At 44.8% G+C, this 17,039-nt stretch overlaps 1 protein-coding gene across 1 annotated transcript in view; it reads right to left on the bottom strand.

The window, feature by feature from the left end:
* Positions 1-17,039, bottom strand: part of LOC149978201 (voltage-dependent L-type calcium channel subunit alpha-1C-like) — a 110,398-nt gene extending 93,359 nt beyond the window's left edge. Inside the window, exon 1 of the mRNA XM_090199046.1 lies at positions 16,314-17,039. Coding sequence (XP_090055172.1) covers positions 16,314-16,371 — 58 coding nt within the window. The 5' untranslated portion in view covers positions 16,372-17,039. The remainder of the gene's footprint in view (positions 1-16,313) is intronic.

The raw sequence follows: 17,039 nt of genomic DNA, 5'->3' as shown, positions 1-17,039 counted from the left end.
CTCAGTCATGTTGACACTGGTCCACTACCAGGTCATGTGTCTTCTCAGTCATGTTGACACTGGTCCACTACCAGGTCATGTGTCTTCTCAGTCATGTTGACACTGGTCCACTACCAGGTCATGTGTCTTCTCAGTCATGTTGACACTGGTCCACTACCAGGTCATGTGTCTTCTCAGTCATGTTGACACTGGTCTAATACCAGGTCATGTGTCTTCTCAGTCATGTTGACACTGGTCCACTACCAGGTCATGTGTCTTCTCAGTCATGTTGACACTGGTCCACTACCAGGTCATGTGTCTTCTCAGTCATGTTGACACTGGTCTACTACCAGGTCATGTGTCTTCTCAGTCATGTTGACACTGGTCCACTACCAGGTCATGTGTCTTCACAGTCAAGTTGACACTGGTCCACTACCAGCTCATGTGTCTTCACAGTCAAGTTGACACTGGTCCACTACCAGGTCATGTGTCTTCACAGTCATGTTGACACTGGTCCACTACCAGGTCATGTGTCTTCACAGTCATGTTGACACTGGTCCACTACCAGGTCATGTGTCTTCACAGTCAAGTTGACACTGGTCCACTAGCAGGTCATGTGTCTTCTCAGTCAAGTTGACACTGGTCCACTACCAGGTCATGTGTCTTCTCAGTCATGTTGACACTGGTCCACTACCAGGTCATGTGTCTTCTCAGTCATGTTGACACTGGTCTACTACCAGGTCATGTGTCTTCTCAGTCATGTTGACACTGGTCTACTACCAGGTCATGTGTCTTCTCAGTCATGTTGACACTGGTCCACTACCATTGGTTTAATGTATTGTTATTCTCATTAATATTGTTGTTAATGGTAATCACATGTCCACTACTACTATTATTTTCGCAGTTGGTCGCACCATTTATTTATGTATATATATATATATATATATATTATATATAAATATACATTTTATTTTTCGATATGTATACTTTGACAATGTAAGTAATAATGAACTTGCCATGTCAATAAAGTCAATTGAATTGAGAGAGAGACAGAGAGAGAGACAAAGAGAGAGAGAGAGAGAGAGAACTCCCATATCTACTGGGTGAAATACCACAGTGTGCCATCACAGCCGCAAGATTTGTGACCTGTTGCCACAAGAAAAGGGCAACCAGTGAAGAACAAACACCATTGTAAATACAACCCATATTTATGCTTATTTATTTTATCTTGTGTCCTTTAACCATTTGTACATTGTTAAAACACTGTATATATATATATATATATATATATATATATATACAGAGGTTTCAAAACAGTGAAGACATTACAAATGTCATATTATATATATATATATATATATATATATATATATATATATATATATATATATATATATATATATAATATGACATTTGTAATGTCTTCACTGTTTTGAAACCTCTGTATGTGTAATGTTTACTGTTAATTTTTGTTGTTTTTCACTTTATATATTCACTTTGTATGTCGTCTACCTCACTTGCTTTGGCAATGTTAACACGTTTCCCATGCCAATAAAGCCCTTGAATTGAATTGAATTGAATTGAGAGAGAGAGAGAGAGAGAGAGAGAGAGAGAGACAGAGACAGAGACAGAGACAGAGAGAGAGAGAGAGAGAGAGAGAGAGAGAGAGAGAGAGAGAGAGAGAGAAGGAGAGAGAGGGAGAGAGAGACAGAGAGAGAGAGAGAGAGACAGACAGAGAGACAGACAGAGAGTCAGACAGAGAGTCAGACAGACAGTCAGACAGTCAGAGAGACAGAGAGACAGAGAGAGAGACAGAGAGACAGAGCGAGAGACAGACAGAGAGTCAGACAGAGAGTCAGACAGACAGTCAGACAGTCAGAGAGACAGAGAGACAGAGAGAGAGACAGAGAGACAGAGCGAGAGAGAGAGAGACAGAGAGACAGAGAGACAGAGAGAGAGAGAGAGACAGAGAGAGAGACAGAGAGACAGACAGAGAGACAGACAGAGAGTCAGACAGAGAGTCAGACAGACAGTCAGACAGTCAGAGAGACAGAGAGACAGAGAGAGAGACAGAGAGACAGAGCGAGAGAGAGAGAGACAGAGAGACAGAGACAGAGATAGAGAGAGAGAGAAAGAGACAGACAGACAGACAGACAGACAGACAGACAGAGAGAGAGAGAAGAAGAAGACAGATAGCTGTTGTTTTGTGGTCTCCATTCTCCTGCCTGCCACCCTTTGAGCTCCACGTCTAGGTTTCCAGCAGAACAAAGTGAAGTGATGCATTATGGGCCCAGTTCCCAGTTCAGATGTAGTAGTGTTTTGTTCTCTGGTTCTACACTGAATGATAAGTGACTTGGTAGTAGTCCCACGTAGCCCAACCCAATGGCAATTAATTAACAAACAGACTGCTTCTCCCCTAATAAATACCTCGTCGTTGACGGAAGGATTTATTCTTTATGTACTTATACACAAACACGTTCATTTGAACTTACTTCCTGTTGTTTGTCAAGAGCGAAATATGTTGAGGCTTACATTAGATATTTAACAATATAAGACTACTACTATTATCATGGTGTTGTGTATAGGGAACCTGATTAGGGTCCCACTTTCCCCCATCCCTGGGGCCTGATTAGAGTTCCACTTTCCCCCATCCCTAGGGCCTGATTAGGGCCCCACTTTCCCCCATCCCTGGGGCCTGATTAGAGTTCCACTTTCCCCCATCCCTAGGGCCTGATTAGGGCCCCACTTTCCCCCATCCCTGGGGCCTGATTAGAGTTCCACTTTCCCCCATCCCTAGGGCATGATTAGGGTCCCACTTCTCCCCCCATCCCTAGGGCATGATTAGGGTCCCACTTCTCCCCCCATCTCTAGGGCCTGATTAGGGTCCCACTTCTCCCCCCATCCCTAAGGCCTGATTAGGGTCCCACTCTCTCCCCCATCCCTAGGGCCTGATTAGAGTTCCACTTTCCCCCATCCCTAGGGCCTGATTAGGGCCCCACTTTCCCCCATCCCTGGGGCCTGATTAGAGTTCCACTTTCCCCCATCCCTAAGGCCTGATTAGGGTCCCACTTTACCCCATCCCTAGGGCATGATTAGGGTCCCACTTCTCCCCCCATCTCTAGGGCCTGATTAGGGTCCCACTTCTCCCCCATCCCTAGGGCCTGATTAGGGTCCCACTTCTCCCCCCATCCCTAGGGCATGATTAGGGTCCCACTTCTCCCCCCATCTCTAGGGCCTGATTAGGGTCCCACTTCCCCCCCCCCCCATCCCTAGGGCCTGATTAGGGTCCCACTCTCTCCCCCATCCCTAGGGCCTGATTAGGGTCCCACTCTCTCCCCCATCCCTAGGGCCTGATTAGGGTCCCACTTTCCCCCATCCCTAGGGCCTGATTAGGGTCTCACTCTCTCCCCCATCCCTAGGCCTGATTAGGGTCCCACTTTCCCCCATCCCTAGGGCCTGATTAGGATCCCACTTTCCCCCATCCCTAGGGCCTGATTAGGGTCCCACTTTCCCCCATCCCTAGGGCCTGATTAGGGTCCCACTTCTCCCCCATCCCTAGGGCCTGATTAGGGTCCCACTTCTCCCCCATCCTTAGGGCCTGATTAGGATCCCACTTTCCCCCATCCCTAGGGCCTGATTGGTAAACACACCTGATTTAAACTAAGATCATGGTCACGATTGGCTGATTATTGGTGTGTGTTAGATGGGGAACAAGGGTGATACCAATCAGGCCTCCAAGAACGGGAGTTGCCCAGGCCTGGAAAAGACCCATTACACCAGACCTGGAATAGACCCATTACACCAGACTATCTTCTAGAATAGACCCATTACAAAGAGATTATCTTCTAGAATAGACCCATTACAACCAGACTATCTTCTAGAATAGACCCATTACAACCAGGCCTGGAAAAGACCCATTACACCAGACCTGGAATAGACCCATTACACCAGACCTGGAATTACAACCAGACCATTACAACCAGACTATTTTCTAGAATAGACCCATTACAACTAGATTATCTTCTAGAATAGACCCATTACAACCAGACTATCTTCTAGAATAGACCCATTACAACCAGACTATCTTCTAGAATAGACCCATTACACCAGACCTGGAATAGACCCATTACAACCAGACTATCTTCTAGAATAGACCCATTACAACCAGACTATCTTCTAGAATAGACCTATTACACCAGACCTGGAATAGACCCATTACAACCAGACTATCTTCTAGAATAGACCCATTACAACCAGACTATCTTCTAGAATAGACCCATTACAACCAGACCAGAATAGACCCATTACAACCAGACTATCTTCTAGAATAGACCCATTACAACCAGACTATCTTCTAGAATAGACCCATTACAACCAGACTATCTTCTAGAATAGACCCATTACAACCAGACCAGATTAGACCCATTACAACCAGACTATCTTCTAGAATAGACCCATTACAACCAGATTATCTTCTAGAATAGACCCATTACAACCAGACCAGATTAGACCCATTACAACCAGACTATCTTCTAGAATAGACCCATTACAACCAGATTATCTTCTAGAATAGACCCATTACAACCAGACTATCTTCTAGAATAGACCCATTACAACCAGACTATCTTCTAGAATAGACCCATTACAACCAGACTATCTTCTAGAATAGACCCATTACAACCAGACCAGAATAGACCCATTACAACCAGACTATCTTCTAGAATAGACCAATTACAACCAGACTATCTTCTAGAATAGACCCATTACAACCAGACCAGAATAGACCCATTACAACCAGACTATCTTCTAGAATAGACCCATTACAACCAGACTATCTTCTAGAATAGACCCATTACAACCAGACTATCTTCTAGACTAGACCCATTACAACCAGACTATCTTCTAGAATAGACCCATTACAACCAGACTATCTTCTAGAATAGACCCATTACAACCAGACTATCTTCTAGATTAGACCCCATCCTCTTGGGATGCTGAACCCAGTCGGATGGTGAGATGGGCTGCAGCCCAAATATCATCTTATTCCCTATTTAGTGCACTACTTTAGACCAGGCCCCTATTACCCATATAGTGGACTACTTTAGACCAGGCCCCTATTCCCCATATAGTGCACTACTTTAGACCAGATCCCTATTCACTATATTGGGTACCAGTTGGGCCGCAGTATGTAGGGAATAAGGTGACATTTGAGACCCCCATGGTGTGTTGGAGCTGGTCCAGTCACTCAGAGACCCCCCGTGGTGTGTTGGAGCTGGTCCAGTCACTCAGAGACCCCCCATGGTGTGTTGGAGCTGGTCCAGTGTGAGACCCCCATGGTGTGTTGGAGCTGGTCCAGTCAGAGACCCCCCATGGTGTGTTGGAGCTGGTCCAGTCAGAGACCCCCATGGTGTGTTGGAGCTGGTCCAGTCACTCAGAGACCCCCATGGTGTGTTGGAGCTGGTCCAGTCACTCAGAGACCCCCATGGTGTGTTAGAGCTGGTCCAGTCAGAGACCCCATGGTGTGTTGGAGCTGGTCCAGTAACTCAGAGACCCCCACGCTGTGTAAGAGATGGTCCAGTCACTCAGAGACCCCCATGGTGTGTTAGAGCTGGTCAGGTCAGAGACCCCCATGGTGTGTTGGAGCTGGTCCAGTAACTCAGAGACCCCCACGCTGTGTAAGAGCTGGTCCAGTCACTCAGAGACCCCCATGGTGTGTTGGAGCTGGTCCAGTCACTCAGAGACCCCCATGGTGTGCTGGAGCTGGTCCAGTCAGAGACCCCATGGTGTGCTGGAGCTGGTCCAGTCAGAGACCCCATGGTGTGTTGGAGCTGGTCCAGTCAGAGACCCCCATGGTGTGTTGGAGCTGATCCAGTCACTCAGAGACCCCGATGGTGTGTTGGAGCTGGTCCAGTCAGAGACCCCATGGTGTGTTGGAGCTGGTCCAGTCAGAGACCCCCATGGTGTGTTGGAGCTGATCCAGTCAGAGACCCCCATGGTGTGTTGGAGCTGGTCCAGTCACTCAGAGACCCCCATGGTGTGTTGGAGCTGGTCCAGTCACTCAGAGACCCCCATGGTGTGCTGGAGCTGGTCCAGTCACTCAGAGACCCCCATGGTGTGTTGGAGCTGGTCCAGTCAGAGACCCATCAGAAATACATTAACACCAATAACAAACGATAATGCATAGGATATGAGTCTGGCAGGTACAGTGGCTTGCAAAAGTATTCACCCCCCTTGGCATTCATCATATTTTGTTGCCTTGCAACCTGGAATTAAAATAGATTTTTTTGGAAGTTTGTATAATTTGATTTACACAACATGCCTACCACTTTGAAAACGCTAAATATTTTTATTGTGAAACAAACAATAAATAAGACAAAAAAAAACTGAAAACTTGAGCGTGCATAACTATTCACCCCCCAAAGTCAATACTTTGTAGAGCCACCTTTTGCAGCAATTACAGCTGTAAGTCTCTTGGGGTATGTCTCTATAAGCTTGGCACATCTAGCCACTGGGATTTTTGCCCATTCTTCAAGGCAAAACTGCTCCAGCTCCTTCAAGTTGGATGGGTTCCACTGATGTACAGCAATCTTTAGGTCATACCACAGATTCTCAATTGGATTGAGTTCTGGTATTTGACTAGGCCATTTAAATGGTTCCCCTTAAACCACTCAAGTGTTGCTTTAGTAGTTTGCTTAGGGTCATTGTCTTGCTGGAAGGTGAACCTCCATCCCCGTCTCAAATCTCTGGAAGACTGACAGGTTTCCCTCAAGCATTTCCCTGTATTTAGAGCCAGCCATCATTTATTCAATTCTGACCAGTTTCCCAGTCCATGCCAATGAAAAACATCCCCACAGCATGATACTGACACCCCCATGCTTACTGTGGGGATGGTGTACTCGGGGTGATGAGAGGTGTTGGGTTTGCTCCAGCCATAGCATTTTCCTAGATGGCCAAAAAGCTCAAGTTTAGTCTTATCTGACCAGAGTACCTTCTTCCATATTTTTGGGGAGTCTTCCACATGCCTTTTGGCGAACACCAAACGTGTTTGCTTATTTTTTTCTTTAAGTAATGGCTTTTTTTTCTGGCACTCTTCCATAAAGCCCAGCTCTGTGGAGTGTACGGCTTAAAGTGGTCCTATGGATATATACTCCAATCTCGCTGTGGAGCTTTGCAGCTCCTTCAGGGTTATCTTTGGTCTCTTTGTTGCCTCTTTGATTAATGCCCTCCTTGCCTGGTTCATGAGTTTTGGTGGGCAGCCCTCACTTGGCAGGTTTGTTGTGGTGCCATATTCTTTCCATTTTTTAATAATGGATTTAATGGTGCTCCGTGGGATGTTCAAAGTTTCTGATATTTTTTTATAACCCAACCCTGATCTGTACTTCTCCACAACTTTGTCCCTGACCTGTTTGGAGACTGCCTTGGTCTTCATGGTGCCGCTTGCTTGGTGGTGCCCCTTTAGTGGTGTTGCAGACTCTGAGGCCTTTCAGAACAGGTGTATATATACTGAAATCATGTGACATATCATGTGACACATAGATTTCACACAGGTGGACTTAACTTAACTAATTATGTGACTTCTGGAGGTAATTGGTTGCACCAGATCTTATTTAGAGGTTTCATAGCACAGGGTGTGAATACATATGCACACACAACTTTTCCGTTATTTATTTTTCATAATTTTTTGAAAAAAGTAATTTTTTCATTTCACTTCACCAATTTGGACTATTTTGTGTATGTCCATTACATTAAATCAAAATAAAAATCAATTTAAATTACAGATAGTAATGCAACAAAATAGGAAAAACGCCAAGGGGGATGAATACTTTTGCAAGGCACTGTAGTGTGTGTGTGTGTGTGTGTGTGTGTGTGTGTGTGTGTGTGTGTGTGTGTGTGTGTGTGTGTGTGTGTGTGTGTGTGTGTGTGTGTGTGTGTGTATGTGTGTGTGTGTGAGAGAGAGAGAGAGTCTGGCAGGTAGCTTGTGGGGAAATGGTGGGTCTCTGATTACAAAGGTTGACTGGGACCATGGTGTACTGTAATGACAGACAGCTCTCACTACTGTAGGACCATAGTGTACTGTAATGACAGACAGCTCTCACTACTGTAGGACCATAGTGTACTGTAATGACAGACAGCTCTCACTACTGTAGGACCATAGTGTACTGTAATGACAGACAGCTCTCACTACTGTAGGACCATAGTGTACTGTAATGACAGACAGCTCTCACTACTGTAAGACCATAGTGTACTGTAATGACAGACAGCTCTCACTACTGTAAGACCATAGTGTACTGTAATGACAGACAGCTCTCACTACTGTAGGACCATAGTGTACTGTAATGACAGACAGCTCTCACTACTGACTGGGACCATAGTGTACTGTAATGACAGACAGCTCTCACTACTGTAGGAACATAGTGTACTGTAATGACAGACAGCTCTCACTACTGTAGGACCATAGTGTACTGTAATGACAGACAGCTCTCACTACTGTAGGACCATAGTGTACTGTAATGACAGACAGCTCTCACTACTGTAAGACCATAGTGTACTGTAATGACAGACAGCTCTCACTACTGTAAGACCATAGTGTACTGTAATGACAGACAGCTCTCACTACTGTAGGACCATAGTGTACTGTAATGACAGACAGCTCTCACTACTGTAAGACCATAGTGTACTGTAATGACAGACAGCTCTCACTACTGTAGGACCATAGTGTACTGTAATGACAGACAGCTCTCACTACTGACTGGGACCATAGTGTACTGTAATGACAGACAGCTCTCACTACTGACTGGGACCATAGTGTACTGTAATGACAGACAGCTCTCACTACTGTAGGACCATAGTGTACTGTAATGACAGACAGCTCTCACTACTGTAGGACCATAGCGTACTGTAATGACAGACAGCTCTCACTACTGACTGGGACCCTAGTGTACTGTAATGACAGACAGCTCTCACTACTGTAGGACCATAGTGTACTGTAATGACAGACAGCTCTCACTACTGTAGGACCATAGTGTACTGTAATGACAGACAGCTCTCACTACTGACTGGGACCATAGTGTACTGTAATGACAGACAGCTCTCACTACTGTAGGACCATAGTGTACTGTAATGACAGACAGCTCTTACTACTGTAGGACCATAGTGTACTGTAATGACAGACAGCTCTCACTACTGACTGGGACCATAATGTACTGTAATGACAGACAGCTCTCACTACTGTAGGACCATAGTGTACAGTAATGACAGACAGCTCTCACTACTGTAGGACCATAGTGTACTGTAATGACAGACAGCTCTCACTACTGACTGGGACCATAGTGTACTGTAATGACAGACAGCTCTCACTACTGTAGGACCATAGTGTACTGTAATGACAGACAGCTCTCACTACTGACTGGGACCATAGTGTACTGTAATGACAGACAGCTCTCACTACTGTAGGACCATAGTGTACTGTAATGACAGACAGCTCTCACTACTGTAGGATCATAGTGTACTGTAATGACAGACAGCTCTCACTACTGTAGGACCATAGTTTACTGTAATGACAGACAGCTCTTACTACTGTAGGACCATAGTGTACTGTAATGACAGACAGCTCTCACTACTGACTGGGACCATAGTGTACTGTAATGACAGACAGCTCTCACTACTGTAGGACCATAGTGTACTGTAATGACAGACAGCTCTCACACTACTGACTGGGACCATAGTGTACTGTAATGACAGACAGCTCTCACTACTGTAGGACCATAGTGTACTGTAATGACAGACAGCTCTCACTACTGACTGGGACCATAGTGTACTGTAATAACTAACAGCTCTCACTACTGTAGGACCATAGTGTACTGTAATGACAGACAGCTCTCACTACTGACTGGGACCATAGTGTGCTGTAATGACAGACAGCTCTCACTACTGTAGGACCATAGTGTACTGTAATGACAGACAGCTCTCACTACTGACTGGGACCATAGTGTACTGTAATGACAGACAGCTCTCACTACTGTAGGACCATAGTGTACTGTAATGACAGACAGCTCTCACTACTGACTGGGACCATAGTTTACTGTAATGACAGACAGCTCTCACTACTGTAGGACCATATTGTACTGTAATGACAGACAGCTCTCACTACTGTAGGACCATAGTGTACTGTAATGACAGACAGCTCTCACACTACTGACTGGGACCATAGTGTACTGTAATGACAGACAACTCTCACTACTGTAGGACCATAGTGTACTGTAATGACAGACAGCTCTCACTACTGACTGGGACCATAGTGTACTGTAATGACAGACAGCTCTCACTACTGTAGGACCATAGTGTACTGTAATGACAGACAACTCTCACTACTGATTGGGACCATAGTGTACTGTAATGACAGACAGCTCTCACTACTGACTGGGACCATAGTGTACTGTAATGACAGACAGCTCTCACTACTGTAGGACCATAGTGTACTGTAATGACAGACAGCTCTCACTACTGACTGGGACCATAGTGTACTGTAATGACAGACAGCTCTCACTACTGACTGGGACCATAGTGTACTGTAATGACAGACAGCTCTCACTACTGTAGGACCACAGTGTACTGTAATGACAGACAGCTCTCACTACTGTAGGACCATACTGTACTGTAATGACAGACAGCTCTCACTACTGACTGGGACCATAGTGTACTGTAATGACAGACAGCTCTCACTACTGTAGGACCATAGTGTACTGTAATGACAGACAGCTCTCACTACTGACTGGGACCATAGTGTACTGTAATGACAGACAGCTCTCACTACTGTAGGACCATAGTGTACTGTAATGACAGACAGCTCTCACTACTGTAGGATCATAGTGTACTGTAATGACAGACAGCTCTCACTACTGTAGGACCATAGTTTACTGTAATGACAGACAGCTCTTACTACTGTAGGACCATAGTGTACTGTAATGACAGACAGCTCTCACTACTGACTGGGACCATAGTGTACTGTAATGACAGACAGCTCTCACTACTGTAGGACCATAGTGTACTGTAATGACAGACAGCTCTCACACTACTGACTGGGACCATAGTGTACTGTAATGACAGACAGCTCTCACTACTGTAGGACCATAGTGTACTGTAATGACAGACAGCTCTCACTACTGACTGGGACCATAGTGTACTGTAATAACTAACAGCTCTCACTACTGTAGGACCATAGTGTACTGTAATGACAGACAGCTCTCACTACTGACTGGGACCATAGTGTGCTGTAATGACAGACAGCTCTCACTACTGTAGGACCATAGTGTACTGTAATGACAGACAGCTCTCACTACTGACTGGGACCATAGTGTACTGTAATGACAGACAGCTCTCACTACTGTAGGACCATAGTGTACTGTAATGACAGACAGCTCTCACTACTGACTGGGACCATAGTTTACTGTAATGACAGACAGCTCTCACTACTGTAGGACCATATTGTACTGTAATGACAGACAGCTCTCACTACTGTAGGACCATAGTGTACTGTAATGACAGACAGCTCTCACACTACTGACTGGGACCATAGTGTACTGTAATGACAGACAACTCTCACTACTGTAGGACCATAGTGTACTGTAATGACAGACAGCTCTCACTACTGACTGGGACCATAGTGTACTGTAATGACAGACAGCTCTCACTACTGTAGGACCATAGTGTACTGTAATGACAGACAACTCTCACTACTGATTGGGACCATAGTGTACTGTAATGACAGACAGCTCTCACTACTGACTGGGACCATAGTGTACTGTAATGACAGACAGCTCTCACTACTGTAGGACCATAGTGTACTGTAATGACAGACAGCTCTCACTACTGACTGGGACCATAGTGTACTGTAATGACAGACAGCTCTCACTACTGACTGGGACCATAGTGTACTGTAATGACAGACAGCTCTCACTACTGTAGGACCACAGTGTACTGTAATGACAGACAGCTCTCACTACTGTAGGACCATACTGTACTGTAATGACAGACAGCTCTCACTACTGTAGGACCATAGTGTACTGTAATGACAGACAGCTCTCACTACTGTAGGACCATAGTGTACTGTAATGACAGCTGTCACTACTGTAGGACCATAGTGTACTGTAATGACAGACAGCTCTCACTACTGTAGGACCATAGTGTACTGTAATGACAGACAGCTCTCACTACTGTAGGACCATAGTGTACTGTAATGACAGACAGCTCTCACTACTGTAGGACCATAGTGTACTGTAATGACAGACAGCTCTCACTACTGTAGGACCATAGTGTACTGTAATGACAGACAGCTCTCACTACTGACTGGGACCATAGTGTACTGTAATGACAGACAGCTCTGACTACTGTACGACCATAGTGTACAGTAATGACAGACAGCTCTCACTACTGACTGGGACCATAGTGTACTGTAATGACAGACAGCTCTCACTACTGTAGGACCATAGTGTACTGTAATGACAGAGAACTCTCACTACTGACTGGGACCATAGTGTACTGTAATGACAGACAGCTCTCACTACTGACTGGGATCATAGTGTACTGTAATGACAGACAACTCTCACTACTGACTGGGACCATAGTGTACTGTAATGACAGACAGCTCTCACTACTGTAGGACCATAGTGTACTGTAATGACAGACAGCTCTCACTACTGTAGGACCATAGTGTACTGTAATGACAGACAGTTCTCACTACTGTAGTACCATAGTGTACTGTAATGACAGACAGCTCTCACTACTGTAGGACCATAGTGTACTGTAATGACAGCTCTCACTACTATAGGACCATAGTGTACTGTAATGACAGACAGCTCTCACTACTGTAGGACCATAGTGTACTGTAATGACAGACAGCTCTCACTACTGTAGGACCATAGTGTACTGTAATGACAGACAGCTCTCACTACTGACTGGGACCATAGTGTACTGTAATGACAGACAGCTCTCACTACTGTAGGACCATAGTGTACTGTAATGACAGACAGCTCTCACTACTGACTGGGACCATAGTGTACTGTAATGACAGACAGCTCTCACTACTGTAGGACCATAGTGTACTGTAATGACAGACAGCTCTCACTACTGTAGGACCATAGTGTACTGTAATGACAGACAGCTCTCACTACTGACTGGGACCATAGTGTACTGTAATGACAGACAGCTGTCACTACTTTAGGACCATAGTGTACTGTAATGACAGACAGCTCTCACTACTGTAGGACCATAGTGTACTGTAATGACAGACAGCTCTCACTACTGACTGGGACCATAGTGTACTGTAATGACAGACAGCTCTATAGTTTACTGCTTCTAAAGTGGTGAAGCCAAGAGGTACACAAGCACATACATCAATTTGATTTGATTTTGAACACACACACCAAACACACACACACTGTACACACACACCGTACACACACCGTACACACACACACACACCATACACACACTGTACACACACCGTACACGCACACACACACACCGTACACACACACCGTACACACACACACCGTACACACACCGTACACACACACACCCACCCCGTACACACCCACCCCGTACACACCCAAGGCCTAAGAGGTTCAACATCAGCACTGAGGACAGAAAGGTGGAGACAGTACTTCCTATAACAACAAACCAGCTTCAGCTTCTAAAGCACAAATAAGGTACATAAGGTTTATATCAGGATTGACTGGTACATTACACTACTGGCCTACATTTTCCTCACCGCATCACACACTAGTTTATTTCAGGCATAAATAAAATGAGGAAATATGTATAGGCCTGTGATGTTATCTGTCTGACATCAACAGAACTCGAAGTCTTCCTGAGTTTGGCCTAATATATTTTTTTTTACAACTGCCTGGTTCACACCTCTGACAACGGTTCTATTTACCTGTAATGGGTCATCTCCTGATCTGCTATGCTATAGGCTAGCTATAGCTTATCGGCAAAGACATATGTCACTGAGGTCGCACTGAATAGAACGTCAATAGGCCTACAAAGCGTGGTCCATTCAGGATTACTCTGCTGACCGAATGAAATGGTATAGTGAATATAGTCTAATCCGTAATCTATAATAAACGAAAGGACACTGAACGGAATTAAGCGGTCACCAGCCCGAAGGCTAACCACGCCACTTGGGTTAGCAGGAGGGCTGGAGCCGCTCACACTAGGTAGTGTGGCAACAGGCAGGACTAGATCAGACCGCGGGAACGACAGCAGCCTAGTCTAAAAGCTACATATTTTAAAACCTGATGTCCTTTCGTTTACTTTCGTAAAATAATACAACTTGGCCGTGACCGCACTATGTAACACGACGATGTGCTAAATGTATGGGAGAATAAAAGCTGAGGTCGTAAAATTTAGGCTACTTAAAATCAAAGTCGAGAACAGCAAAACAGCGGGAAAAAACGAACAAACAGTTGTTCACACCGTGACCTGAAATCCCTTGAGAGCTGTTAGAGGACAGACGGCACCATATCCCATGTATAGTGCGCTAGAAAAATGTGGTGTCATTTGAGACTAAATCAGAATTTAGCAGCGAGGAGCCTTCTCCACTTTTCCTCTGGAAAAAAAGGAAGCTCGAGCTCATTGCGTAAAAACAACAACATGAGAATAGATGTGGATCTCATCTGACGGAAAATTCAAATAAACCAGGATATGATGATAATAACAATAATAGGTTGGTTATTTCAACAACAGGCTATTAGAGAAGAATGGCGCATTGGTTTCCCAGGCATGTTCAGTGTGGCAACCAGATACGGAGGTCATGGCAGGGCGGCCTATCAAAGATAACCTGTCCATGGTGCTGAAAAGGCCGCCCGAGGCTGCGCAATACCGGGAGCACCAAATCAACAATTAATGGCGAATGAAAGAGCCTATAGGCTACAATTCAAGGAGGAAAGTTGAACTACATTTCGTTACGAGTTTGCTAAAGTTGACATAATAGTATAGGTCAACAACAACCAGCCATCGGTGCAGAAATATTATCAGAGGAATCCCCATGTGTGATGCTGCGTTACGCCTCCTATGAGACAGATAACAAAGATTAATAGCGAGTGTCAGGGGGTTGACACCAAGATGATGTGTAGGCTATGTAATAGTTATACTCTGAGACCAAACCAATCAACTGCTGCGACACATATGCTGAGGCACAAGCTTAGGCAGGATTCCATGTACGAGACCACCGTCTGCTGCTCGCAGCTCGAGCACTCTCTCTCTCTCTCTCTCTCTCTCTGTTGCTATGGGCCCCCGCCCCTCCTCTCTCTGCTGACGCCACGGTGTCGGTGGCACCGATAAAGGACAAGGCAACTATAACCTACTCCGTAGTTTGTAATCACAAGTTAAGACAGTGATCTAGTAAATCACTGCATTGTAGGCTATTTCGTCATATAGCCTAAGGACACTGTAGTGATTTAGCCACTGTTGTGAGTTAGTAATGCTCAGCTCAACGTGGGAAGAGTCAAATAGCCTACTGCGCAACATGCATGCAACAGACAGACCCTTGATCAGAATAGGCCTATAGGCTATTGCTTGATGCATATTCAACGTAATTATGTCCCACGTTATCCGTATCTTGTTTGAGATTTTAAACGCAAAATCCCAAAATATAGATTCTAGTGTGATGACAATTGAGGCCCTGCGCATAGCCTGTGACTTTAATTCGATTATAAATGCCTAAACTAACCTGTTCATGTGCCATGTCTTGCCCATGAATGCAAATGACATGTAACCTACTTTAGCCCTATACGTTTCACACGCGAGCATCGATCCATGATAAATGAATCGATAGGTGATCGAAAATATCGATGCGCATCAGTGTGGCTATCATTTTGTGCATGCACTCAGACCGTGCGTTTCCTCCATTGCATCCTGTAAACGGGCTTGATTTGAATGCTCCAAGCATTAAAACTGAATCGATCCACAAGTTTGTAAACGATTACAACATTGGCATTAGGGTAAAAATGCATGTGTGAAACCATATTTATCCAATAGGGGTGCGATCATGTGTTAGTCCGTTGGTTACCTGTCGGCTAATAATAATGATGATCTGTTGCTGCTAGGCTAACCTAACTACGGCTGCCTGAATGTATGCAGATACAACTGTGAAAACGCCTTGACACTTCCAATAACCTGTTATGGTTTGTGTCATATGTCCATCTGTTTAAAAGACAAGGTAACAAGCCATTCCGTCTCCAACCCATACCAGAATAAATAGCATGCATCTCCCCCAACAACACAGACACACACACAGCTTGAAAACAACTGAATATTAAAAAAAAAGACATTACCTTGATGGTTCTCAAGGGTGTCCTCTGGTATGTACATGTTTTTGCTTTCATTTACCATAAATGTGGTCCAGCTTTATCCGTAGGTGAATGGAGAAAAGGCTTGTAAAAAGGAGTAGAGAGGAAGAAAAAAAAGAAACCAAAGAGAAGGAAAATAAAAAAAGAATAACGCCCGGACAGCTTTCGATATTCCTTTTTTTTGTTGCGTTTCAGTAAATATTACCTGATCCCCATTCTGGAGTTGGAACACATAAATAGATATTCGCTTGAACCACCTAAGAAGACGAACCAGTGCATCCTCGGAACATCCGGGCCCTACCTAAGAAACATGGCACTAGCACCATTTGCTGCTAGCCTACATATGAATCAAAATCCTATCAATTTGCCCGCAGATGTTTTAAATAGGGTGCATCAAAAGCCGGACCAATGACACCAAACCCCGCGCGCTGCCACTGATGCCGTAAAAGGAATAGAAGCAAAGATTCAAGCTCTCAGCGCAACAAAAAAAAAGATCTATATTCCAGAACTGCTGCTCACACAGGGTTAAATCTTCCAATAGAATCGATTCCACCAAATGCTGTCCAAAAAAACAGGCAAATACACGTGGCGTGCCTCATTTACAGATACTTTCTGTCATCAATTCCAGGCCAAAATCGTACGAAACGGGAGTTGTTCAATAGCCCTGTGGAGAGCGGCCGCTTGTACCTTTCTGCAGTGATATTGTCTGGT

The sequence above is a fragment of the Oncorhynchus mykiss genome, chromosome 15, assembly GCF_057628025.1.
Source record: "Oncorhynchus mykiss isolate SJ-2025 chromosome 15, ASM5762802v1, whole genome shotgun sequence".
NCBI lineage: Eukaryota > Metazoa > Chordata > Actinopteri > Salmoniformes > Salmonidae > Oncorhynchus > Oncorhynchus mykiss.
Note: the sequence above shows the minus strand (reverse complement) of the source record. Positions and strands in the feature narration are given on the sequence as shown.